Here is a 26,660-nt window from a genome sequence, read left to right on the forward strand (position 1 = left end):
GACGAGGCAAAGACTGGCTGAAGGTGGTCAAGTAGCGAAGTTCCCTGATAGCGGCGAATCCTCATTAGTAGAATATAATAATAATACTATTACATATTTCCAAAGAGATATAATTTATTATTATTTCTGAATTTTGAATTAAGTAAGTTTAGTATCTAAATTCGCCGGTAAAAAAAATCTGACAAAAAAGCCCTCGGGCTTCATTCCGTATAAAATTTATTAAATTAATGATTTTTTAGTGCAACAAAAGCTTAAAAAAAGTCCTTTACTTTAATTTAAAAATTCGCCAGTAAAAAAATCGGAGATGTAACGCAAGAAAAAGCTCCCGGCGGAATTTCGCAATTCTTTAAAATGATAAGTATATTATAAGACGAATTCGAGACAGTCGAAAAATCACATTATTTGTTGAGGAATCCTATAAAAATTACAGTAAAATACAAAATATCTTATATTTTGTCCCACCAACCTGAATATTATGGAATCACCAATTAAGTTTGAGAAGCCGTGCACGCCGTACTCTCGTTGTGTTGTGACGTCGCAAAAATACGTTCGGCAAAACCGCGCCAACGCAGTAGAAGTAGAAACCGGCATTCATTTATAATCTTGCCGACGTATTTTATTTTCAGTTCTCATCTGAACGCCGAATTAGTTGGCCGCGTATCAGTCGCTTAAACTAATAATCCAAAAAAAGTATGAACAAGTTAACCGGTTTTATAAAATTGTTATTATTTTTAGTAAACCGAAGTCTATTTTTATAAATACTGGATTTTTGGCCTGAGTGAAAAAAGCGGTTTACTTTTTGGTGTATCATCCATCATTGGTTCAGTGTTGTTTTTGAATTTGGAACGTACCTACCCATCTGACCAGAAAAAGTCGTAAGTGTGAACAACTATCTATTATTAAAGAAATTATTTCTTTCTATACAAAATAATATGTTATTTGTTATGTACCTATGTATTCTCCGTGTAGATAAAAATATCTGATTATTTTCCCAACAAGCGTACTGTAATAATTATTAATTGCAAGTATGTATGTTTATTTTATTTCTTAGTGAAAGTTTGGGTATGATTTTGGAACTACTGAAATACCTACATCAATGACCAAATTGACCTAGTTTATCAGGTAGTTAGTACCTGCCAATAATAATAATAACTTTACTGTTGTATTTATTTATTTATTTATTTATTTATTTATTTATTTATTTATTTATTTATTTATTTTGTAAATCGTAAACTATCATAGCATTACAATTTTTGTGTTTAAATTGTGCATACACATTAACAAATAAATTATAAAACCGAATTATTCATTCAATAGTTTCACAACATAATAATATACATCATTCTTAAGCAAATTTGTTAACCGCACGATAGACAGCATCACGAAACACCACATACGTAGGTATCTCCCGATATGGGGCTAATGATAATAATTATTTGAATCTCGTCTCGATGTTGATATTGTATTCGAATTTATAATCCGTGTGTATTGGAATCGAAGGCATTGTAGTTTGTGACGTCCTACCACCCCACCCCCTAATCACCTAATGGTTAATTTATAAGCAAACAACTTTTGAATTTAGATTAGGTTACCTACTTCGCAATATAAAGTCTCTCTCTAGGGTAGAAGTGGTAAAAACATATTTTCCCTTGAAATTCATCTAGTATGCAGGTTTATATATTTTGATTTTGGAACACTATCTACTTTTATTTAAATAATTATTAATTGTAGGTAGGAAGCATAGACTAAATAAAATGCTGCAGGAAGAAAACATTTGTTTGGTGTTGCCACTGTAAACTAATAGTATATATTAAAATAATATTACACATATTGAATTCTCGCAATTTCGTTTCCGTCCAGGTATTTCTACGAACGGGAAAACTGAAAATATATGACAAAATATTTTATTGGCATTGGCCGTCAAAATTTACGGTGTTTTCTGGGCTAGTCCGCCGCACCGAAACTTGTTTGTGCTCTTGGTTTGGCCCGTGTCACAATGTTGACATCATCGCGCCATGCATTTCAATTAAATTTGATAATACACACAGCAAAATGAACATAATATTATAATATCTTAGCTTTCGACTCCGATTAATACATTTAGACCATCTTTTATCTGCCGCATGTAAGAAAATAATATAACAGTGTCTCTTTATAATATTATACTTATATCTGTATTTATATTATTACAATGATCACTGTTGCATCTCAATGATTATTTTTCTTTTTTAATACATACATAATAAAAGTATATTGTGAGAAATACGTATTTATTTAAGTTTTTCGAACCCTCTGACGAAGCGAACGTCTCTTGCGTTTCAAAAAAAACCTCCTCCGATGATAATAAAATTGACCTATTTCAAAGGAACAAAGTATTCATATTTTTGGCTGACGAATTCTCTATTGAATATTCACAACTTTCGTAACAAATCAGACATACGTAGATACATAGATTGTGATGGTTATCGGCATGGCCCTCACAAAGGGGGGGCTGACAGGGCTCTAGCCTAGGGGCCTGGACTCAGGAGGGGCCCGGCGTGGTGAGTCGACCACAAAAGTGAGATAAACACACAACACAAATTTGTTCTAACAGTAAAAAAAGTCGCCTGCGGTGCAATTTTCCTTCAATAAGGTTATTATTTAAAAGTATGTGCTTGTACGATACAATTTTTAATTGTGTATCGATACTCGACAACTCTATAATTCAAATGGTTGTATTATACAAAAAAAACACTAAATATACACATTAATTTTACCACGTACACCATTTGAAAAACGCTACTGTAGAGCATCACAGTTCCTTTATCCTTAGCGATAGGTAGGGGGGCCCTGCAAAGATCCTAGCCTGCGGGCCCGCTACATGATTTAGGGGCCATGGTTATTGGTTCAAGCCACATTCAGTGTAGGTAACTATTTTACTTCTAATAAATGTGTTTGTCTTGTGTTATGAACATTTATATATCATGAATTTTATAGTACTTCATTTTTAATGATATTATTAGCGGTTGTAGCTAATAACTAATTCTTTGGGTAAATCACTTCATTACAATTAATGCAAAATGCAGTGCATTTGATCCTCGTTTAAGTCTATTAATAGCTATCTCACAAGAATGCAAATTAATGATAGCTGCAGTTTTCAATGATGAAACCAGTCACTATATTTTTTTTTATTAAATCATTTATTTTGTATGCACAAAACACGACTTCTATCAAGGTAAACTTCAAATACAATACTAGTTATGGACATTACATTCCGTTAATAAATTCATTTTAAAAGATACGGTATATTTGTATTTACCAAGTTAATGTACCTTCCTCATATGCAGGATTAATTTATTGATGATAATCATAATATATTAATATTGTGAATAAGGACTTTTAATGATGTATGTTAATGTTGTTATCACAATATGTCCGTATAGCTATAATAATATACAATTATTCAAGTTTTATCTATAACTAGTATGATATCAATTTATTTGCTAATCTGTTTCTTGCCGGAAGCTCTGTGCCAATATTGTAAAAGCTTACCATGTATAATAACATCTAATAGGTATAATAAGTAATAAAATAACGTAATATTATTCATGAAAAAATAAACGCCAATTGTGAATAATAGACAATACGTCTGAAATAATTTTCCTCAATTGGCTACTATCTGTACTGTACAATATGGCAGTAATTAAAATTAAAAGAGTAATTATGCAATTATTACAGTGTCAAGCGACGAATGATAAAATTAAACGGCACACTGTGTTTATTAGTGTTAATTTTGTCATACATTTTGAAGGTCTTTAAGTAAAATTGCCGGGATTTTAATGATTATGAATTTTGATGCAATCTTAAAAAGATGTACTTATGTATCTATTCATTTTACTCTACGGTCATTCTAATATAATATTATCAGTGTCATGGTCGCTATTATGTCGAAGCATAATATATCTTAATAATTTACACCTATTGATTGGTAAATTTCTTGCACAAAAAAAATACAGTGTTAGCAAAACTAATATCTAAGTTTGAATAAAAAAAATATTATTGAAGCTACCATGACACGTGATAAAATATTTAAATCGAGGCCATTATAGGTATAACGTAGTGATACGCTGGAAAAATACACCACAATAGCAGATAGAAATAACATTTTATTGTGAAAATGACATTTTTTGACGTCGATTAGCAAAAGCTATCCATATTCAATAAATATCACAGTATAATAATATTTATAATATCTCCAGCTCAATACTTCGAGTGGTGCTGATTTTGTTTTGCCTATTTCGATAGATGATTTTTCCATTATAATTTATAATAGTTACCTACACACATAAATCAACTGACTATGACATGTGTTTTTTCTCAACTTGCGATCTGACACTTGAAATGTATTTTTAAACCCCGTTCTAATTGAATTATTTCAAAGTATGTATAAACAAAATTAATATTGCCAGTTTGTTTTCCGATAGGGAAACTGGGAAACTATAGGGTGGGGGAATTGAACGGAAATAAACATAATTAGTAAGGTTGTATAAATAGATAGATGATTTTCGATTTAATCGCTCCACGAATTACGTATTCTTCTTTTTTAGCACACTGTGTTGTTGACATAACGTAACATCATTGAACGAGCGTAAAAAGAAGACAGAATTATTTACAAACATGTCATATTTATTAAGTTGAAGTAAAAAAAAAGTAAGCAGACATTGAACTATGACTGGTATAAAGTATAAACTATTAATATCATTATTGCAAAACATTCCACAACAATAGTATTAGGTACGAGGGTGGGTCAATAAGTCCTTAGAAAAGCCGACAGGTGGCGCGACTAGTACTGCAAGCGGTTTGTTTTCATGCAGCGGCACTACCGATTCAGTATGCTGCGAAGTTTCAATTAGATTGGTCGGGTTGTTGTGTGTTTCTCGTACATTTAAAAAAAAAAATTGCTTGTGGAAAATGGAAAAATGGAAAATGGAGAAAATTGAGTTTAGAGTTGTTATTAAACATTTTAATATAAAAGGGTTAACATCAAAGGAAATAAAAAATGAGTTGGATTTAGTTCACGGCATATCTGCTCCTTCACTTGCAACTATTTATAACTGGTTAAATGAATTTAAACGTGGTCGTACATCAACAAAGGATGAACCACGCTCAGGACGTCCTGTAGAGGTGACTACACCAGAAATGATCAATAAAATCCACGATATGGTGTTAAGTGACCGAAGATTAAAGTTGAGTGAGATAATTGAGGTTACAGGGATCTCAAAAGGTATCGTCATTTCTATTTTACATGACAAATTGGGCATGAAAAATATTTCTGCAAAATGGGTGCCGCGTTTGCTCACAGTCGACAATAAACGCAATAGGGTGGTGGCCTCTAAAGCCCTGTTGTCGCTCATGCAACGCAATCCGGATGAATTTTTTCGTCGCTTTGTGACTGTAGATGAAACATGGATACACCACTATACTCCCGAGACGAAAGAACAGTCAAAGCAGTGGATTGCGAAGGCAAACCATGTCCAAAGAAGGCGAAAACCGTAAAATCAGCTGGTAAGGTTATGGCTACTGTATTTTGGGATGCACGTGAAATTATTTTCGTTGACTATTTGGAAAAAGGAAAAACAATAACAGGGGATTATTATGCATCTTTATTGGACCAGCTAAAAAACAAAATTGAAGAAAAACGGCCTCATTTAAACAGGAAAAAAATCCTCTTTCATCAGGACAATGCCCGTGTTCACACATGTTTACGATCAATGGCTAAAATTGAAGAATTAAAGTTTGAATTGGTCGACCACCCACCGTATTCGTCAGATTTAGCCCCCAGTGACTTTTTCCTTTTCCCAAACTTAAAAAAATGGCTAAGTGGACAACGTTTTTTTTCAAATGAAGAAGTCATCGATCGGACAAATGCTTATTTTGAGGACCTTCCGAAAACTTATTTTTCTGACGGTTTAAAAAAAATTGAGAAACGTCTAACCAAGTGTATTGAGCTCCAAGGAAATTATGTTGAGAAATAAAAAAAAAATACAAAAATAAAACCTGTTTTAATGCTTTTTTCTAAGGAATTATTGACCCACCCTCGTATCTACGTCTTACAGCATCTACATTTTTTTCTAGCTGGAAAGAACGGATAGTTTAAACTTTAATGTTGTTATAAAAATGTGCTAATTGAAATGCTTTTAAATGTCTGCCATTTTGGATCAGATTTAAAAACAGAACAAAATTTTCTAATAGAGAACGTCTCGTATACCTACAGCACCAAAACTAAAATTTGAAACGCATTAGTGGGTACCAATGTGAATATAAAAAAACGTTTTTGCGAGATTCTATTCTGACTTTTGGATTTGATAGTTGAGGTTCAATAATCCAAACAGCTAGGTAATTGTACATAAAAAAAGTGTGTCCAATTAAGTTTGCTCAGTACGTGCTCGAAATAGGATAAAATTGTATTGTATTCGAGGAAGTACGTACCTATTACGGACAATATATTCACAACCTGTTTCTAAGGAAAGAAGTGGCTATTTCGAGACGGAAACTTTAATACGTTCGAAAACATTTTTTTGTGGTTTTGGTTTTGTGAGTCAAATGATAACATTATAAAACTATCGACGTACTTTTGTAATGAAACATTACTCATTCTGATGATAATGCTACATACATTATAATGAGTCCCCTTTATCATCCATCAGCGTGCACAATAAAGTCATACGCACATAATAATATTATTAATTTTAATAAATACAATCCCATTTGTCATTAATAATGCAGGGAAATCTTCTCAATGAGCGAAAACATACACGTAAACGCTAATTCAAAGTTTGAAAAATAAACTGACACGCAAATAAAAGAATCGTTTATTTTAATCGGGTCGTGAAAAAAAAATATTATACGATATCTACTCTTATAATAGTTTGACAGATGCACAGTTCCGAGTATATAGTATAGAGCAGTGGTTCTCACAGTGGTTCGCACAATTGACATTGACAGTTCTATGGAAACGTCTGGTGGCCGCACCAATTTTCACTTTTATTGTGATTGAAAAAAATTAAGCTAAATTTTATTTACTAAAAAATGGATCAATTTATTTATAGACAAGTCCACTGAATTAAAGACATTTGAACATTTCAGTACCTACATATATATTTATTTTAAAATAATGCAAATGGAAATTGCTCAATACTCCTTTTTTCCAATGCGAGCCGCATGACTGCTTCTAAGTTTACATCTGTCAACTGGCTTCGATATTTGTTTTTTATGAAGTGCATTACACTGAATGGTCTTTCACAGTATACAGTAGTAGGAAAAAATCGTCAATATTAATAAAACAATTGTTGCCTATTCTTTGAATTGACTTGATTCTTGGTCAACGTATAACTTCGACCAAAATTTTCCAACCGTGGTATTATTAAAATGGTTTTTAAGTACTTGGTTATGACTAATTTCCAATAACGAATATTTAACGTTAGCCCAGTTAATTAAATTAAATACTGAAAATGATGTCGGTGGCCGCAACAAAATCCTCTGGTGGCCGGCGGCCGCACATTAGAACCACTGGTATAGAGTGTATAGGTAGACAGTATTAAATGACATTATAATTAATGTGTGACAGATTGAGGAAAACGTATAAAAAAATGTCAATTTCTATAAGAATATGCATGATTCAAATTGAAAAGATTTCGCGAGTGGATAAATCGAAGTGAAAGTGTTAAAAATCAACAAAATGGTATTTAGATAAGAAGTTGATGTTATCTAATATATAATTATAAAAAATTGAAACATGAATGCGGAAGAAGCATCAGCTAAGCGTCGCCGCTTGAAAAGTGAACAGGTTCGAACCACATTCAAGAATGTTGATTTTTTTTACTATTTTATATTATTATGCAGTTTCACAAGTCGAATTAATGTTAACAATTCTGATTTCCATCTCATTGTATGTATGAATGTATGTATATACATGCAGGATCCGATTAAAAGACAAGACAAATTATATAAGTACCTACTTATATTCGAATCGAAATTCAAACTTAACTGACCAAAAACAATAATATTTTATTACCTAACTATCATAATAATATTGAATTACATTGTCTATGAATGTTTCAAATATCTCAATTGTATTCTCGAATTCGTATACTATGGCGTTAGTTTGATTTATTTCTAATGAGTAGGTACTTTTAAATACAAACCAATCGGTATAATAGTATACAACGTTTTAAATTTTCTATTTATATTATATATATTATGCTCAATATGCTCAAACTTGTAATTAAAAACAAACAAATATAGAATACTGAAATGTCATTTTGATTTCCTTAGTAACGCACGTATATGTTAATAATTTAGTTGCCAGGACCATCCACTTCGCAACCAATAATAGTGGATTGGATTACGGATTTCTTCCGAAATAACTTTTCATACAAAACAGAATTAACTGAAAATGAATTCAATTCTGCTTAAAGATGGCTAAAAGTATTAAAAGAATACATTGGCATCGTGTTCAGCTATATACTAAAAGTTTAAAATGTATAGCTAGTCGGGAAGTTAGTTAAAAATCGATTGCAAGATTTGTACTGGATAAACAACCACCGGACAAATAAGAATACGAGCTAATAAAAACGTTGTAAAAATAGTCTTCCACGAGCACTAGGTACCTGACAATAATTCATTTTTAAGGCATTTAGAATAGTCTCTCACGCTTGTAATGACATACTATTTTCGTGGTTTTTTTTATCTTGTTTGTCAGCGAAATAAAAAAAGCCTAATCACTAATCATAAAACGTGGCACAGACTGTGTCTCAGTTTTACAATTTGAATACGATGTCGTTCTTGTGGTTTTGTTTGATTATAAACTAGGTAAGTATATATTATATGAATAAATCTTTCCATTTTTATTAAAACAAACACCTACTTTAGCGGGGGATTTTTTTAAAATATGAGTCGTTTAAAATTAGTCATGTAAATCAAGTGACAGTTTTATTCATAAAATTAAATTTTATTTTGGATAAGCATTATAACTCTTTCATTATAATTTAAACCCATGCATTATAATAAATTAGATTATCATTGTTTACAATTTGCCATTACAAGCCGAGCCAATAAGTCAAAAGGACCTATATCTACTATCAAACGTTTAAAAGTCACATATTTAGGCCACATTTTCCGCAATGAGAATTATAATGTGCTTCACCTCATAATGCAGGTAAAAGTAGAATGCAGCATAGGCGTAGGTTGACCTAGCAAACTCCGTAAGTGGACGAATGTGGCGTTGGTGATCTGATACAACAACTGGTCCAAAATTAAATACATAGATGTTGTACCCAGAGCTCTAAATAGTCGGAGCGCACCGGAGCGCCGTTCCAATTCATGACATCCCCAAAATTATCGCTCTGTCTCGTGGAAAAAATAATTTGACCGTATGAACTAAATATTAAATATAACATAAAATGAAACACATTTATTTTTATAAAGTTTTCATACAATTACATAACTATGTTAATGTTTATATTAATATATGGGAAAATTATCGAGTGCTCCGGTTCGTAAAATTTTCTATTTCGACCGCTGGATGTACTTACTTAAAGATGTTGAAAAAAATCTTCTACTATAGAGATGGGGCCTAAATGTATGAAATTTAAGAAATTGCCACTGTTTGAGTTAGATACAAGATACAAGTGACTTCGAATTGCAGGTTGATTAGCAGAGAACTTCACGATAGGTACTGCTATTAAATTTATTTGACAATTTTTAGGGAGTATGAAAAGCCAATCTGTCACGTTGAGTAGATAAGCATTATTATTTAGTTGAACAATCATATAATATTTGTGAAAACTCGAACAAGTAATAACAATGTATAACAGTGGTTTCCAAACTTTACGTTACTACGCCTCCCTTTTAAAACAATCTAATCTTGGCGCCTCCCCCCCTTTATTTCATTAAATACATTTTACACAGAGTGTACTACTAAACGGGCTCGATATATGGATTTCATTGCATCTAATGCAGACAGTTCCGTTTCGCATAAATATGGCTGGAGCGCTGTCTGCCACCTTAGGGGGCCATGCACAATAGTATAGAAATGAGGTAGAATAAAATTAGTCTCCATATCTTCATACAGGATTGCGAACAACCTAACTTTTATAGGACTATTTTTATGAAGTTTACAATAATTAGCTGCCGTTTTATAAAGTATGCACTTGTCAACTGTACATTATTGTGTTGTAATTTCGCGCCTCCCTTTGCAACAGTCCGCGCCTCCCAGTTTGGAAATCGCTGATGTATAATATAAAAAATGGCAGCCATTGGGTAAGAAAAAAATATAGCAACTGAGCGACATTACTATGACGTGTGGAGTTTACCTTCATATTGTGTTTGCTATAATTTCAAATGTCATATGTAACAGAAATAGCGTATAATGCTCCTCTTATTTATAGTCCAAATTCTTTGTATGTGGGTAGATCCTGCAATTTGGTCGCCAACTTTCTATAGAAGGCGGCAACAAAAGATTGTATTACAATTACACGTTGTTGTCTTATTACTATATAGAACACAATATACCTACGAGTATGTATTAAATACTTACATTTCTTCGTTTTCAACTTGTATTGGCAGAATATTTTATAGATACATGTTTTACTATATTCTGCGAAAGCTCCAATAAAATAATTTACATCTTAAAAAGAACACTATTTAAATTTAAACCACAATAAGAGATCCAATGTTTGAAATACTTGTGCTATTTTAACATTCGAATTTCAATTTTCCCAAAAGGGGAACGGTAAAATAGTGTAGAAACTAAGCTACCTATAACGTTTTCTATTTCGTTTTTAGTAAGTAATTGTCTGTGCGTTTCAATCGATTATTTTAATTTATGTATCCGAAGAGTTTTAAAACACCTACCTGTTAAATATCAATCACGGCAAATATTTAGATTATTTTGTTAAAAAAACGTACGGAGGATTAAAAAAAAGGTTTACTCTACGCAAAGAAGTACGTATCTAGATGTTTATAATATTTTATTCCGATAGTGACGATTCCTTTTACCTAGGCAGGTTCGCATGTTCTTCGTTTTTATTGTAAACAAAGAAAAATGTTTTGAATAATGAGCTTAAAATAGCTAGATATTAAATTTAATATTAAACCATAATTTCAATAGCTTTGTACAAGTGAATTAGTTATGCAATACATAATAAACACAACACTATTATTAAAATTATATATAGGTATAACAGGATATTTTATATTTGCATATTATAATATTGTTATATTAAATGTCACAAAATAAATAAGTGTGCAGTTTTGTTGATAATGCTTCAAATACACTCTATGACGATCGGTCATATATATGTCGAAAAACCCGTTTCTTATGTTGGCGTCATGTGTCACAGGGTGTCACAGAGTGTAAATACGATGTCATAGCTGCCATACAATATGTATGTATAAATGTCGGAATGGCATAGATTTGATCATAGACACTAAAACGCTCTTATGCTTCAAATACACTCTATGACAATCGGTCATATATATGTCGAAAAACCCGTTTCTTATGTTGGCGTCCTGTGTCACAGGGTGTCACAGAGTGTAAATACGATGTCATAGCTGTCATACAATATGTATGTATAAATGTCGGAATGGCATAGATTTGATCATAGACACTAAAACGCTCTTAGCATATATGTGCCCGATCGTCATATAGTCTATTTGAACCTTTAGCATATATGTGCCCGATCGTCATAATAGTCTATTTGAACCTTAAAACATTTACCACAGTACGAAACATTAATTGTATAATGTTAAGTTACCCGATCAGTATTACTGTCATTACCATAAACTATCGACAGTAATCATTAATCAATAATAATTGTGGTGACCTGATCAAGTATTGGCAGTACCATAGATAATATGAAATAAATTGAGATTCTCGTTTCTTAGTCAGTATTTCATCTAGTTCTATGATTAACTAATCTATTTAAAATTGATAATGGTAAATTTATAGCCGAAAAGCATTTGAACGATTATTTAATTCGATCGATAGCGAATGACAGTAGCTATCGTAGATCGTATATCATAGCTTTTCTGAAAACCTCTCTCAGATAACCTGATCCTTTCTAAAATGGTGTCCTTCCAATTCGGTAACCTAATCATGAAACATGTACATACCAATAATTAACGAGCACAATATTATTTACCGTATTTTAATATAGAATTTTCTGTTTATTTTCAGTTACAATTTACAAGAAAGCATCCATCACAATTTAAAGAAACACTGTGTAATAAAAACGAAGTGTAAAAATTAATTATCAACCAGTGAGTTACTTTGATTTGAAGAACTGAATTGAAAATGCCGCACAGAAACGGTCATACCGCCATCGAGATGTCACCAAAGCCCCACCGTCGCCACCACAGGGCGTCGCCCAATAATCTTGAAACCCCACATGTCCACGAGTCAACTTTGGGTAGTAATCACGGCCGCAACCTGTCGCCGCACGCTGACAGAAGTCCGCATGGAAGTAGGAGTAACGTCAGTCAAGGAAGCCACGGAAGTCACGGAAGCCACAGTAACGTCCCCCATAGCTCCAATGGAAACAATCTCAACGTCCACAGCGGAGGAGGTCACCATGGGGACACACACAGCGCTCCGACTAGTCATTCTACTAGCTTAAACAACGTAAGTCACTCATTTATTTTAAAATAACGTTATTCATTAATTGATGCTGTTAGTTTCAATGTCGGCAATCTCCACATTTTGAGATAAACGCTAAAACAAATAGAATATTTTTCTGTTTTCAAAAGATATCCATATCACCTAAATAAACCTTTGTAAAAATTACCACTTTATTATTATTCAATGATTAAATTGATTATTTATTTACTTTACTAGGTCACCGGCGCACTTGTGTTAATTTAATCATCGATTTCTTAATTATTCGACGTACCTATTCAGTGTCGTTCTAGACAAATGCCGCCCCTAGGCAGCGCCACAATGCTGCCCCATTTTTTCACAGTATTTTTTATCATCCGTGCTCATGTCGTTTCTGGTCTCCAAGGACGTCAGAGGGCAACAGAAGTAAACTAGACATAGCGAACCCGCCAAAAAATTACAGTCCTGTTAAACCTTTTATGTTAATTAAAACATTTTGTTTCCAACCAGTGAGCTGAATTTTTTAAAGGAAAGATATTTTTGTTATTAGTACTCAGTTTAGGTACCTAGCTATTTCTATATAATTATATGTACCAAATAATTCTCCTCGATTTGCCGCCCTTCGAGTAACTGCTGCACCCAAGGCTCAATCTGCCTACCCTCAAGGGACGTCACTGTACCTATTCATATTTGAATTAGTATTTTTATGGTTGTTTTAAAACTCATTTAGTGCTAACACCGCGACTGGCGCGTTTGGAGTCGTTGGCCATTAAATATAATTAACATGTTATTTAAATGTGGTAATTAAAAGGTAATTAAAAGGTTGGCAGTGATTGTGTTCAAAAATGCTAACCTTTTAATTGCTTCACATTTTTGTGTCATATCCGTTATCGGGTGTCAGTGCTGTTTTAGGCATTTTTTCACTGTCTGCGCTCAAACCAGTTGATCAAGGACTCTACTTATTTATGCCAGGGTATCGGTTACCGAAAATTTTCCCTTGGATAATTAAATATATAAATTGTACTTTACTGGATGTCACATTATTTGGTGAAAGTATGCAAACTTTCTTTTGTGCAAGATTGGACTTATTTGATTATTTCTTTGTCTTTAGCATCCGTCGTAATTTTGTCCTTCCAACTAATACAAAGCAAGCAAGTGTCCAGGTTTAGGTCACGATTACACAGTTACAATATTTAAATGATTCATATATTATTGAAATATATATCGTTTATCTCTCACCATTTTCGTTCCGTGACCGATAGGTAATACGTCTATCGACCCCTGGGAATGTGGAAGGTGTCTTATCATATTTTCTACGAGCATATTTAAGCGGTTGAGAGAATCGTAGTAAATACCAGACTATACAATCTCTTGAAATGATTACTTATGCCTCTGAGTTCGTTCTCAATACTATAATTTACATAGACTCAAACTCAGGGCTCGAAATGGACCGGTACGCACCGGAGCGCCGATATTGTTCGTGAAATCGGTAAAATTATCGCTCCGTCTCGTGGAATAAATAATTTGACCGTCTTAGCTGGATAGACCATATAATAGAAAATCTAACACACTTATTTTTATGCAAAAAAACACGTTGATAACTTAAATATGTAAAAATCTTCAGAAAACTGTCGAGCGCTCCGGTTCGTAAATTTTTCCATTTCGAGCGCTGCTCAAACTGTGGAAACAATCCACGATCACATCTCGAAACTGTCAATTTTACAACTCCATGAAAGCAGACTTCCCTAACCAGTCTATCAAAGATCACAAAATTATGATCCAGCCACCCCCCGCAGAATTTTCACGACCACGAGCAATATTGCACTTTTAAAGCCTGCTATTTAGTTCCCGTTAATTTCTACTAATTTCCTTATTTCGCAGTGCTAACTCCGTCAATTCGAAAGAAAAACCACTGTGTAGGTATAACCCATATCTTCGACATTTTTAATCTTCCTTAGGACTACAACCTTAAGGAAACGAGGTATACATACTACATGACCTGAATAAAATACCGTTATACTTAAATATAGGTACGTAAATATAATATAATAGAACAGTAGTAAATACTGAGACATATTGAGTTTGTTCATAAGTAGGACTAATAGTGAAACCTCGAGAATCTAACAGAACTATAATTGTTTTATCGCTCATGCAGATACCTACCTAGTTAAAAAATAAATGTTTTCTGCTGATTTAAAAACCGGTTTTTATGTTAATTCTTTTTGTCTACATTGAGCAATAGAAGAAGCTCCGCCTAACTGTTTACTATGCAAATTTAAACAAAGTGTGCATGTGTATTTGACTATTGGTTTAAACTATTTTTTTTATAAATGTATGCTTACATAAACAATTGGCATTATATTTATCGAATACATGCAAATGTTCATTGTTTATAGTTGTAAAAATGAAACAAATCTACTTACTTTTAGTGGAAAAAGGTAGAAAATAACATTGGCATTCTGATTTATCTACATACTTACATAATTTGTAATAATAAATAACCAAATCCGCATACCTATCTATCTAACCACAAAAATGAGTTTCGATAATTGGAATTTTAAAGTTTCATCGCTTTTAAAAATGCAAGAAATGCAGTGTTTTGGTCAAATACAGAAGTGGGTAGATGATTAATGACAAAGGTAAAACATGGTCATCATACCAACTTGCCATGAATCAGATCAGCAGTTTATTTGAAACTACAGAATAGGAAGTAAATAAATAATTCCCAACCTTATAAGTTATTAAGTTCATTCGAGTTGCATTTATATTAGCTTACTATGTATATTAGAACAGGTGGGTAAATTACCATTTTTGCTTCTATAAACTGTTAGTAGCCTGTATGTTATATTAAAATACATTTTTACGATTAATGTTTGTTAGCCATTTTCCCAACCCTTTGAGTCCTTGCACTGAATCAAATACACATTGAAATAATAATATATAACGGGCATCTTTTAATCCAAACGCGGAATGAACCTGTGGCTCACGGCTTCAAAGACAGCCACTCTTTACCGTTACAGCGATTTTTATGCCTAATCTTCTTACGCGCAGAGTTCAATTATTTTCGTATGCAGGTCTCGCCCAATATGATAACAGAAGGTTTTATTAAATGTATACATTTCGTCACCTCAATACTACGATTTGTAATCGAACGAAAATGCCAAAACCCTCATGATGATGGTGTATGAATTCTCATTTTTTATTTGCTATAAAATACAATTTCTTATTGGATTCTGGCTTCCTTCAACAACTCTACATATTGTCTCTATCGATAACGGCTAATTTCAAGTTAGGTGTAAAACCCCAAGAAATACAGTGTGTTGGTCAAATACAGAAATGGGTAGATGACAGAGGTAAAACATGGTAATCTACCCACCAAACCTACTTGCTATGAATCAGGCCAGCAGTTTGTTTTGAAACTACAGAATAAGAAGTACATAAATAAACCTCAACAATCTCAACATTAATACGTAAAGTTGTATTAAATTTATATTCGCTTACTAAGTGTATTGTAACAAAGGTAAGTTACCATTTTCGCTTCTAAAGCGGTGCATACGAGCCTCCATAGGCTGTAGCCTGTATGTTATAATATTAACATACATTTTTTACGAGGAATATTTGTCAGTCATTTTCCCAAACCATTGAGTACTGGATCAAAAATACACATCGAAACATTTATAACATGCATATTTTAATTTATCCGCAGTATTGAACTCGCGACCCACGGCTTTAGAGACAGATGCTTGATCAATCATGTCACTATTATTATCTCCCAGTTTTTTGCCCAATCTTCTTGTGAAGAGATTTCGTACGTTGGAATTTATGGTTTTTATTTAATTTTTTATCAAAGGGACCTCAAAATTAGGCAGTGCGTGGGTCCTGCAAGTGACTAAATACGCCACTGCGTTTTTGAGTTGCTAATCTGAGTAAACAAATCAAAATAGAAAAGGTTATTAAAAAGTAAAATTTTATGAAGAATTTTTCATTTTTTTATTTTGTGTATTGAGAAAGTAAAATAAGCAAAATTGTAATATTATAATAGCTTAGGTTTAGGCTAATTAATTGGTATTGTATAATACAATAATTGTGGGTTTGACTTCTGTTTAATACATCAATTACCTATTGCATTGTTGATAGTATGTTCTATTTGTATAATATCCGGTTTGTTTGCGTGCATTACTACAATCATTGTGGTAAAACACGTAGTAGGTACCTATTTACAGTTTCCTATGCCCTCGTCTGCGGAAATCCGTCTCCATTACAATATAATGTATACCTATAATACGACTAAAAAACATAATACTTATTATATTGTGTGAAAATAATTTTCACTGATAAATTCCACAGTTTTCATTATTTTCAAGCCTTTGCTTACTATTTTGATGTTTCAATGTGATTTTTGATAAATTAAATTATAGTTAATCATTGTTTAGGACCTTTAGGTAAACTTACTATACCATGGAATATGAAAACATTTCTTTCAATAAGTTGTTTGTGTCACGAGCTGTATAATAGCATATCGGTTTCATGACAAAACAGAATAGTGACAAAATAGAACATGGCAAAATAGAACATGACAAAACAGAACAGTGACAAAACAGAACAACGATAAATATATTACTATGACCTTTCAAGAAAAATATAAATTTAATATTGAAATTGTCCTATCTCTATTATCTTGATAGATTTTTAATAGCACAGATTTTCAATACGCCATAATAAATCAAATTATATACTTATTTTCTGCATTCCTAATCGCTAGAAAGCCTCAAATAAACGGGACTTGCCGGCAAGGTTTGGATATCTCATCTTAATCAATATAATATGTTCAAAATGATTGGGTGACTAGGTAGAACGAAATAATGACCTAATCTAACCTAACATAACCTAACCTAAATAGATTCCACAAAAAGTAATGTTTCATTTTTCCTCTGGCTGTTCTGTTTTGTCCGGTCACCAGCACATGTTGTTGGAACCACATAATATTATCCAGATCAAAATCATCTATTTCATGCCCGATAAAATCAGTAACCACATTTCTGTAGCGTCCTCCATTGTTTTCAAAAAAATACGCTCCAATTACACGTCGTATTGTATACCATAAACCACACTGTTAATTTTTGTGGATGTGAACGTATTTTAAGAATAACTTGTGGGTTCTCCAAATGCGACAATTAATTGTGCTTGTTTACGAAGCCATTTAACAAAAAGAAAAAAACATTGACTTTATCAGCAGTACGTTTACGTTTTTGACAGGTGGATTTTTAACAATACAGATATTACCATTTGACTCACTTAATAGTAAGCTCTGTAGGTCGATTATTTTGACCACAATTTTGATGTACTTAATGCCCCAAACGTAACTTGAATGGATTTATTATTATTGTAATAAATTTTAACAACTTGTATAATACACTGTAGGTATAACTGTGTATCCATGATAATTTTCCAAACAATATTGAACACAAATGTAAATTTTGGTGGGAATCAGAAAAAACGGTAAAAATTCTATAGTACTCATTTGATAACCCTATAATTACATTATATACCTATCATCGAAAAATGTGGATATCTTTTTTTATAAGTAACATTATCCACCTATGCAATGTTTTTTCTAATACGAATATTTCTAGTGAACAGTGACACACTACAGTCAACAAGTTCAATATTATTATGCTAATAAATTATATTGTAAAAAATGGCTATAAAACACCAACGCATCTTCGAATCCAATACCCAACATGCCCACGTTATTTATACCTACATGTAAATTTACATTTTAGAGCTATTGTTATTAACTTCGACATGTCAGTCGTATTATTATAATGATATACTTAGCTCAAATAATTATTTGTGTTATACGCTACGTCACACAAATATACGGTTGGGTACCTTACGGAGCTATATTGATAATATATTGTCAAATTGTTATAGGTAATATTGTATATACTGGGGAATCTATATTTTATAACAATAAGTAATATTTTTTAAGAATTACATTAATTATATCAAATGATTCTAATCTTTCTGAATAGCACCGATTTGGAGCTGAGGTTATAGCCATATCGGATAAATAGTCAAGTCAGGAAACAAACTTAAAATAATTATAAAATAAAATTACACACGTGAATTATCATTTAATTAAATCAATCATCATGTCACGTCAAATTGCATCATATTTTTAAAGTAAAATAGCGCTAAGTATATAAAATATTTTTTACTATTAGAGAAAATTTGTGGTGTGTGTTTTTCTCATTTAACTGGTCGACCCGCCACGCCAGGCCTCCAGGCTAGAGCCCTGTCAGCCCTCCCCTTGTGGGGGCCATGCCCGTAGGGGTAGGCACGCTACGCATTTCTTACGGCTATACTTCAGTTGAGGCATGGTCTAAAAAGATCGTGGCTAGGCGATGCGCGGATTGTGCAAATGACGCGTGCCGAACGAAATATAATTTGTCATAAAAATCCAACATGCGTCTAATTATTGTTATACTACTAATTATAATAGTATATTCAATGACATGTTTTCTTTTTTAAGTAAGTACATACGTAAAGTTTTTTAGTCAACTTTACACGATTTAAGAATATTTTCATCCGACCCCATGACAAAACAAATCGACGTGTGCACACTTCGACTATCGGTCTCCGATTAGCGAGTCCAGGCGAGGATTATGAATTTGAATATAGAAGGTCGGTATTTTAATTCTGTTCAAGGGCGGCAATTTTCCCAGGGTCCTTCGTGACTGATATACATAGGTAAATATGAAAAAGGGGTTTAAATTAACTAGGTGCATTGGTAATGTTGTGATGAAAGAAGTTGAAGGTCTTCAACTTATAATACAAATACGTGATTATAATTTATGTGTAAACTCTATAAACAGTATGTCATTTATGAATACAAAGCCTTGGTAATTTACTGTGTAAAACTACTTATTGAGGATATTAATCTTTGTGTAAAATGCCTAGGTAAAGTGAATTATTACTGAGGAAAACACAGAAAACCAGTTGAATTTACGTGTGATTATATTTTAGTTCGCTGTAAGAAACCTACTGGGTACTGAGTGAATTATTACAAAATGCGGAAATTCAGATGTAGTGTTAGTAATGTCATTGAGATCTCACAGAAAATCTAAATTAATATAAGTGTGAGGAAATTGACAATGGAAACTGTTGTGTTAATCTGTAATTCCACAAATTGGTTCAAGTTCTGAGAAAATTTATAATGACAGACGTCAGTTATCATTGGTCAAGGCAATGTCGAATTTATTTTCGTCTTTCGCAGTATTTTTTTTTTCATTTATACTAGTGTTGGTATCTGCTTGGATATGTAGTAATAAAAATCTATTTACAGACGTTTGAATTTATTCTCAACAATCTCAACTCAAGATTTGCTAACCAACAAAAGCGGTGTGCATTTTTTAGAAATACTTCAACGCAAAAAAATACGACGGAATCGAATTGAGGCTATACCTATTGTATAAGTTGCAAAGGTGCTGTCATATGTAAATACCATATTAAAAAAAAAATTGTAGGTTCATTAACACCTAGATAGTCAAAACATCACAAAACATGCTTTGAAGTTAACTCGAATGACCATTATAATTATTCGTTGAGGTAATATAGATATTATTTCAAACACACTGTTAATCAAATTTTAGAATCACGTTTGGAAAATCAGATCAGAGTGTATTTTTGGCGTGTGACATGCAACACATAATTTATTTTTTCACACAAAAAAACACACTCGATTGGATTCGAACCAACGATTGTTCGGTTATCAGCCGAACGCACAACCATTACGCCACAGAATGATACTGTAATCGTGACGATTAAGCAGTATAATATTATAGTTTAGAATTGTTCCGTTGCCTAGGCAGCGAATTTATTATTGTCGGCCATTTGTAATAAATAAATAAATAAATAAATTTGCAATTCCTTACGTAAACAAACTATTAAACGTCATAGTGGCAGTTGTTACTTTAAAAATCACGTTGTTACTTTAAAAATAAAAAGTATATAATTAATTAGATAATTTAGTAATATAAGTTAAAGTGTATAGAAATAAACCAACGGCGTTCCAATAAGCGGTCATTTTTCTTGAGTGTGTAATTTAACAAGATAATTAAGAGCTAGTCGAAGAATCTAGTTTATCATAAGTTTTGTTTTTGTTGCGCCAAAGAAGTATAACTTCTAACGCGCGTAAATAAGTACACACACCGATTTTTTTTACATACCTACCGTGAACATTACAAATTACAAATTTAAGACGTTCACAATATGACATTTAAAAACAAAGAAACTGTGTAAAGAAGAAATACATATATGCAGTATCACAAAAACAGTATGAAAAGTAAAGTAAAAGGTACACAATTATACAAAAAAAATATTAAATATAAAAAATATAAAGCATGAAAGCACACTAAATGAGCTAAGTGGACCCTATTTTAAGAATTTATAAAACAATGTCCACCTATATACTCATCCTCACGTAGATGGAATAAGGAAGTTAATTCGAATGACTATTATTATTCTTTGAGGTAATGTAGATATTTCAAACACACTGTTAAATATCACAATAGGTACATGATAATATTATGATCTCCATCCTATTACCCTCAAATTTTTGAAAATTCTAATGAATATTTGAATTTAATGTATTCCATGGATAGAAAAAAGTTGCCTGCGGCGCAAATATATTTAGTACTTAATTGTAACTGACTGAGGGTGGAGATAGGCTGTTTAGATCTAACAGTGTGTACTAAACAGTCAGTCAAACGTATTTGTTTTCATTTAACTAATATATACTACAATGAGTATAGATTGTGTTTGTTCGTTTTTAAAAAATCAATTAAACACTTTCTAATCGAAGCCATAATAGATGATAGTAAAAAATATATTCATTTATAGATAAAAGAATATTTTTTGTCGATTACGGACAGCCCTCGAATTGGAATATTTTACGAACCGGAGCGCTCGATAATTTTACAAAAATATTAACATAGTTAGTATATAGTCTAATTGTATGTGTATTTTATAAAAAAAGTGTGTTAGATTTTTTTAAATATTATATTCATATCTAGCTCGTACGGTCAAATTAATATGTTCACGACACGGAGCGATAATTTTGGGGATTTTACGAACCGGAATGGCGCTCCGGTGTGCTCCGGTCCATTTCGAGCCCTGATTACGGATGTATTCTCAATTCAACGAAAATAAATAAGTGTGACTGAAAAAGTGTGCACTATTTTTGTTGGATTGCCCATAGCATACCTAAAATATTATGGTTTGGTTTTGGCAGGGCACCATCTGTAAATTGTATTCTTAGTTCAATGAAAACAAATAAGTATGACTGACAAAGTTTAATGTGCACTATTTATGTCGGATCTTAACAGCCTACCTCCACCAATCGCCACTGGTAGGTATTTAAAAATCTGCTTGCACAATATTGCATATTTATTAGGTAGGTATAGTTCTATCGCTCTGATCCGATTATAACCAAACATAATTACTATGTTTTACATAAATTGTTTTTAATGTTTTATTATAATCAAACTATTCGAAAAATTGTTTATAATTTACATAGGTAAGTATATATGATAATGGCAGGATTTGAAGTTTCGCTACTGAATTAAGTTGTTTACGTTTTATAACAAGTTATGAAGAGAAAATTTGTAAATCTTGTAAAAACATCAGACACCTGACCCTACTGACAGTAATTAAAATAATTTACACATGACTGAGTAAAATTAAATCACATGGTTGGAAATAATAATACAAAGGTCACTTACCTGATATTTTTATAATAATAATTTCATGATGATACATCGGTCAAAAAGGTGAATAATAAAATTTGTCATGTGTCGGGTTTTATGAATTCGAGTTGGTATTAATTTATTATTCACTGTCTAGTCAAAAGAGAAACATAGTAGTTACCTACATTACATTTAGCAGGTTTTCATAATTATTATATTTAGGTAAATAATTTTACCACTGTCTCTAGCTGTGTATGTCTATCTATACCAGCGATACTCAACCTGCGGCCCGAAACACCTTTATCAGGAATTTCGTATATCTTGAGATTCGTTTCGACTTTGACACACAGATAGTGACACCCGAAGAGGATTGTCATTATGGTCCACATCAGATCTGGTATAAGAGTGTTGCTATTGCACACGATTAATTTAAAAAACACACATAATTTTTAAAATCTCAAAAATGTTTTATAGAAAAGGGGGGGTTTCATGATTTTTTTCGTCACACCAGTAGTGATGTGGCCCGCGTTACCTTACAAATATATGTATTTGGCCCGAAGAAAATAAAGGTTGAGTATCATTGATCTATACCGTTTTTTAATACAAGAATGATAATATTATTATGAAGTGTAGATATTCAAATGTTATAAATTTAATTACTTAAATATTCTAAAGTTGGCACACTACAAGGATATATATTATATCTAATTATCTCCCCATTGGTTTTTAAATATTATTCTCTATATACATAATGCCAGGGGCGGCTCTACCTTAAGGGCTCATAAGGACCATCCCCACATCACTATCATGTCAAAAATACACGTCTGATATTTTTATCATTGTCTCATTAATTTATTTTATTCATCTAAACCTGTCGCAGTTTAATAGAGATATTTATGCCCTATTTCACGGTAACACCTATGTACAAATTAAGAAAGCTATGGCGTCTATTTTACGATGACTGGGATCACTCAGTCCCATCCCGTCATCGCGGTACAAATCTCGTTCTACAAAGTATGTGAATTATATTATTATAAGTAGCTTGGTAGAAAGTAGATAGGTATGTATATTTAATAATTAATGACTAAACCCCACCACTTAGAAAGTCGTCGAGCCACCACTGCATAATATAATATTATAATTGCCAAAAATAAGCCGCATATAATTTGATAAAATAGTTAACAACACAGCGTATCTTTAAATTGTTGTTTTGTATTAATCATAAGAAGATTATTATTCTTTGAGGTAATGTAGATATTTCAAACACACTGTTAAATATCACAATAGGTACATGATAATATTATGATCTCCATCCTATTACCCTCAAATTTTTGAAAATTCTAATGAATATTTGAATTTAATGTATTCCATGGATAGAAAAAAGTTGCCTGCGGCGCAAATATATTTAGTACTTAATTGTAACTGACTGAGGGTGGAGATAGGCTGTTTAGATCTAACAGTGTGTACTAAACAGTCAGTCAAACGTATTTGTTTTCATTTAACTAATATATACTACAATGAGTATAGATTGTGTTTGTTCGTTTTTAAAAAATCAATTAAACACTTTCTAATCGAAGCCATAATAGATGATAGTAAAAAATATATTCATTTATAGATAAAAGAATATTTTTTGTCGATTACGGACAGCCCTCGAATTGGAATATTTTACGAACCGGAGCGCTCGATAATTTTACAAAAATATTAACATAGTTAGTATATAGTCTAATTGTATGTGTATTTTATAAAAAAAGTGTGTTAGATTTTTTTAAATATTATATTCATATCTAGCTCGTACGGTCAAATTAATATGTTCACGACACGGAGCGATAATTTTGGGGATTTTACGAACCGGAATGGCGCTCCGGTGTGCTCCGGTCCATTTCGAGCCCTGATTACGGATGTATTCTCAATTCAACGAAAATAAATAAGTGTGACTGAAAAAGTGTGCACTATTTTTGTTGGATTGCCCATAGCATACCTAAAATATTATGGTTTGGTTTTGGCAGGGCACCATCTGTAAATTGTATTCTTAGTTCAATGAAAACAAATAAGTATGACTGACAAAGTTTAATGTGCACTATTTATGTCGGATCTTAACAGCCTACCTCCACCAATCGCCACTGGTAGGTATTTAAAAATCTGCTTGCACAATATTGCATATTTATTAGGTAGGTATAGTTCTATCGCTCTGATCCGATTATAACCAAACATAATTACTATGTTTTACATAAATTGTTTTTAATGTTTTATTATAATCAAACTATTCGAAAAATTGTTTATAATTTACATAGGTAAGTATATATGATAATGGCAGGATTTGAAGTTTCGCTACTGAATTAAGTTGTTTACGTTTTATAACAAGTTATGAAGAGAAAATTTGTAAATCTTGTAAAAACATCAGACACCTGACCCTACTGACAGTAATTAAAATAATTTACACATGACTGAGTAAAATTAAATCACATGGTTGGAAATAATAATACAAAGGTCACTTACCTGATATTTTTATAATAATAATTTCATGATGATACATCGGTCAAAAAGGTGAATAATAAAATTTGTCATGTGTCGGGTTTTATGAATTCGAGTTGGTATTAATTTATTATTCACTGTCTAGTCAAAAGAGAAACATAGTAGTTACCTACATTACATTTAGCAGGTTTTCATAATTATTATATTTAGGTAAATAATTTTACCACTGTCTCTAGCTGTGTATGTCTATCTATACCAGCGATACTCAACCTGCGGCCCGAAACACCTTTATCAGGAATTTCGTATATCTTGAGATTCGTTTCGACTTTGACACACAGATAGTGACACCCGAAGAGGATTGTCATTATGGTCCACATCAGATCTGGTATAAGAGTGTTGCTATTGCACACGATTAATTTAAAAAACACACATAATTTTTAAAATCTCAAAAATGTTTTATAGAAAAGGGGGGGTTTCATGATTTTTTTCGTCACACCAGTAGTGATGTGGCCCGCGTTACCTTACAAATATATGTATTTGGCCCGAAGAAAATAAAGGTTGAGTATCATTGATCTATACCGTTTTTTAATACAAGAATGATAATATTATTATGAAGTGTAGATATTCAAATGTTATAAATTTAATTACTTAAATATTCTAAAGTTGGCACACTACAAGGATATATATTATATCTAATTATCTCCCCATTGGTTTTTAAATATTATTCTCTATATACATAATGCCAGGGGCGGCTCTACCTTAAGGGCTCATAAGGACCATCCCCACATCACTATCATGTCAAAAATACACGTCTGATATTTTTATCATTGTCTCATTAATTTATTTTATTCATCTAAACCTGTCGCAGTTTAATAGAGATATTTATGCCCTATTTCACGGTAACACCTATGTACAAATTAAGAAAGCTATGGCGTCTATTTTACGATGACTGGGATCACTCAGTCCCATCCCGTCATCGCGGTACAAATCTCGTTCTACAAAGTATGTGAATTATATTATTATAAGTAGCTTGGTAGAAAGTAGATAGGTATGTATATTTAATAATTAATGACTAAACCCCACCACTTAGAAAGTCGTCGAGCCACCACTGCATAATATAATATTATAATTGCCAAAAATAAGCCGCATATAATTTGATAAAATAGTTAACAACACAGCGTATCTTTAAATTGTTGTTTTGTATTAATCATAAGAAGATACAGAATAACTCAGAATAAACAATATAATAATAATATTATTATAGTATAATTATTATAATAGAATACATAATATTATATTATACAAACATCGATAAAGTTTTGATGAAGTTTTTCTTGTAATATAGGTAGTTGTTATTATAAAGTTTGAACCAAGCTGAACGCACTTTACGAGTCGTTGTTTGCCATTTGTCTTAGAAAGGGAGAAGGAAATATAACTCAGATGGCCATGTCTCATATTCAAATAGTTTAATAATTAATTATTATTAAATACATTGAAGAAAACCTTTTTCTATAGAGATAGAGTCTAAAGATAAGAAAATAAGGCAGAAAAGGACCTCTTGGATATCGAATTTTGATACAAACTTGATAACATGAAAGATTACCACTTTTTGCAAGCAAAAACGGCACTCACGTCAAACGAGAACTTGGTTCGGTGAGTTTTATAAGGAAACCACAGACTACGGTTTCATTCAGCTGGAAAAATATTCAAAATCTCTGGTTATTTATTGTTGATTTTTGGTCAGTCCAAAACGATGAAGTCCAATAATGCCATCTGTCCGTGAATAAATAAACATTGTATAAAAC

General features: G+C 32.1%; 1 protein-coding gene across 6 annotated transcripts in view; it reads left to right on the forward strand.

Annotated features, from left to right (window-relative positions):
• Positions 1-622: 622 nt before the first annotated feature.
• Positions 623-26,660, forward strand: part of LOC147070828 (ninjurin-A-like) — a 39,738-nt gene continuing 13,700 nt past the window's right edge. For 3 of the 6 annotated variants that reach the window (XM_085948820.1, XM_085948822.1, XM_085948823.1), the window contains exons 1-2: positions 739-875; positions 12,218-12,661. In XM_085948820.1, coding sequence (XP_085804946.1) covers positions 12,335-12,661 — 327 coding nt within the window. In that variant the 5' untranslated portion in view covers positions 739-875; positions 12,218-12,334. Of the gene's footprint in view, positions 876-12,217; positions 12,662-26,660 lie in introns of all 6 variants that reach the window. The other 3 variants (XM_085948824.1, XM_085948821.1, XM_085948826.1) reach the window with 2 other exon arrangements.

The sequence above is a fragment of the Rhyacophila brunnea genome, unplaced genomic scaffold (assembly GCF_057557595.1).
Source record: "Rhyacophila brunnea isolate RB1 unplaced genomic scaffold, BYU_Rbru_1.0 scaffold_21, whole genome shotgun sequence".
Lineage (NCBI taxonomy): Eukaryota > Metazoa > Arthropoda > Insecta > Trichoptera > Rhyacophilidae > Rhyacophila > Rhyacophila brunnea.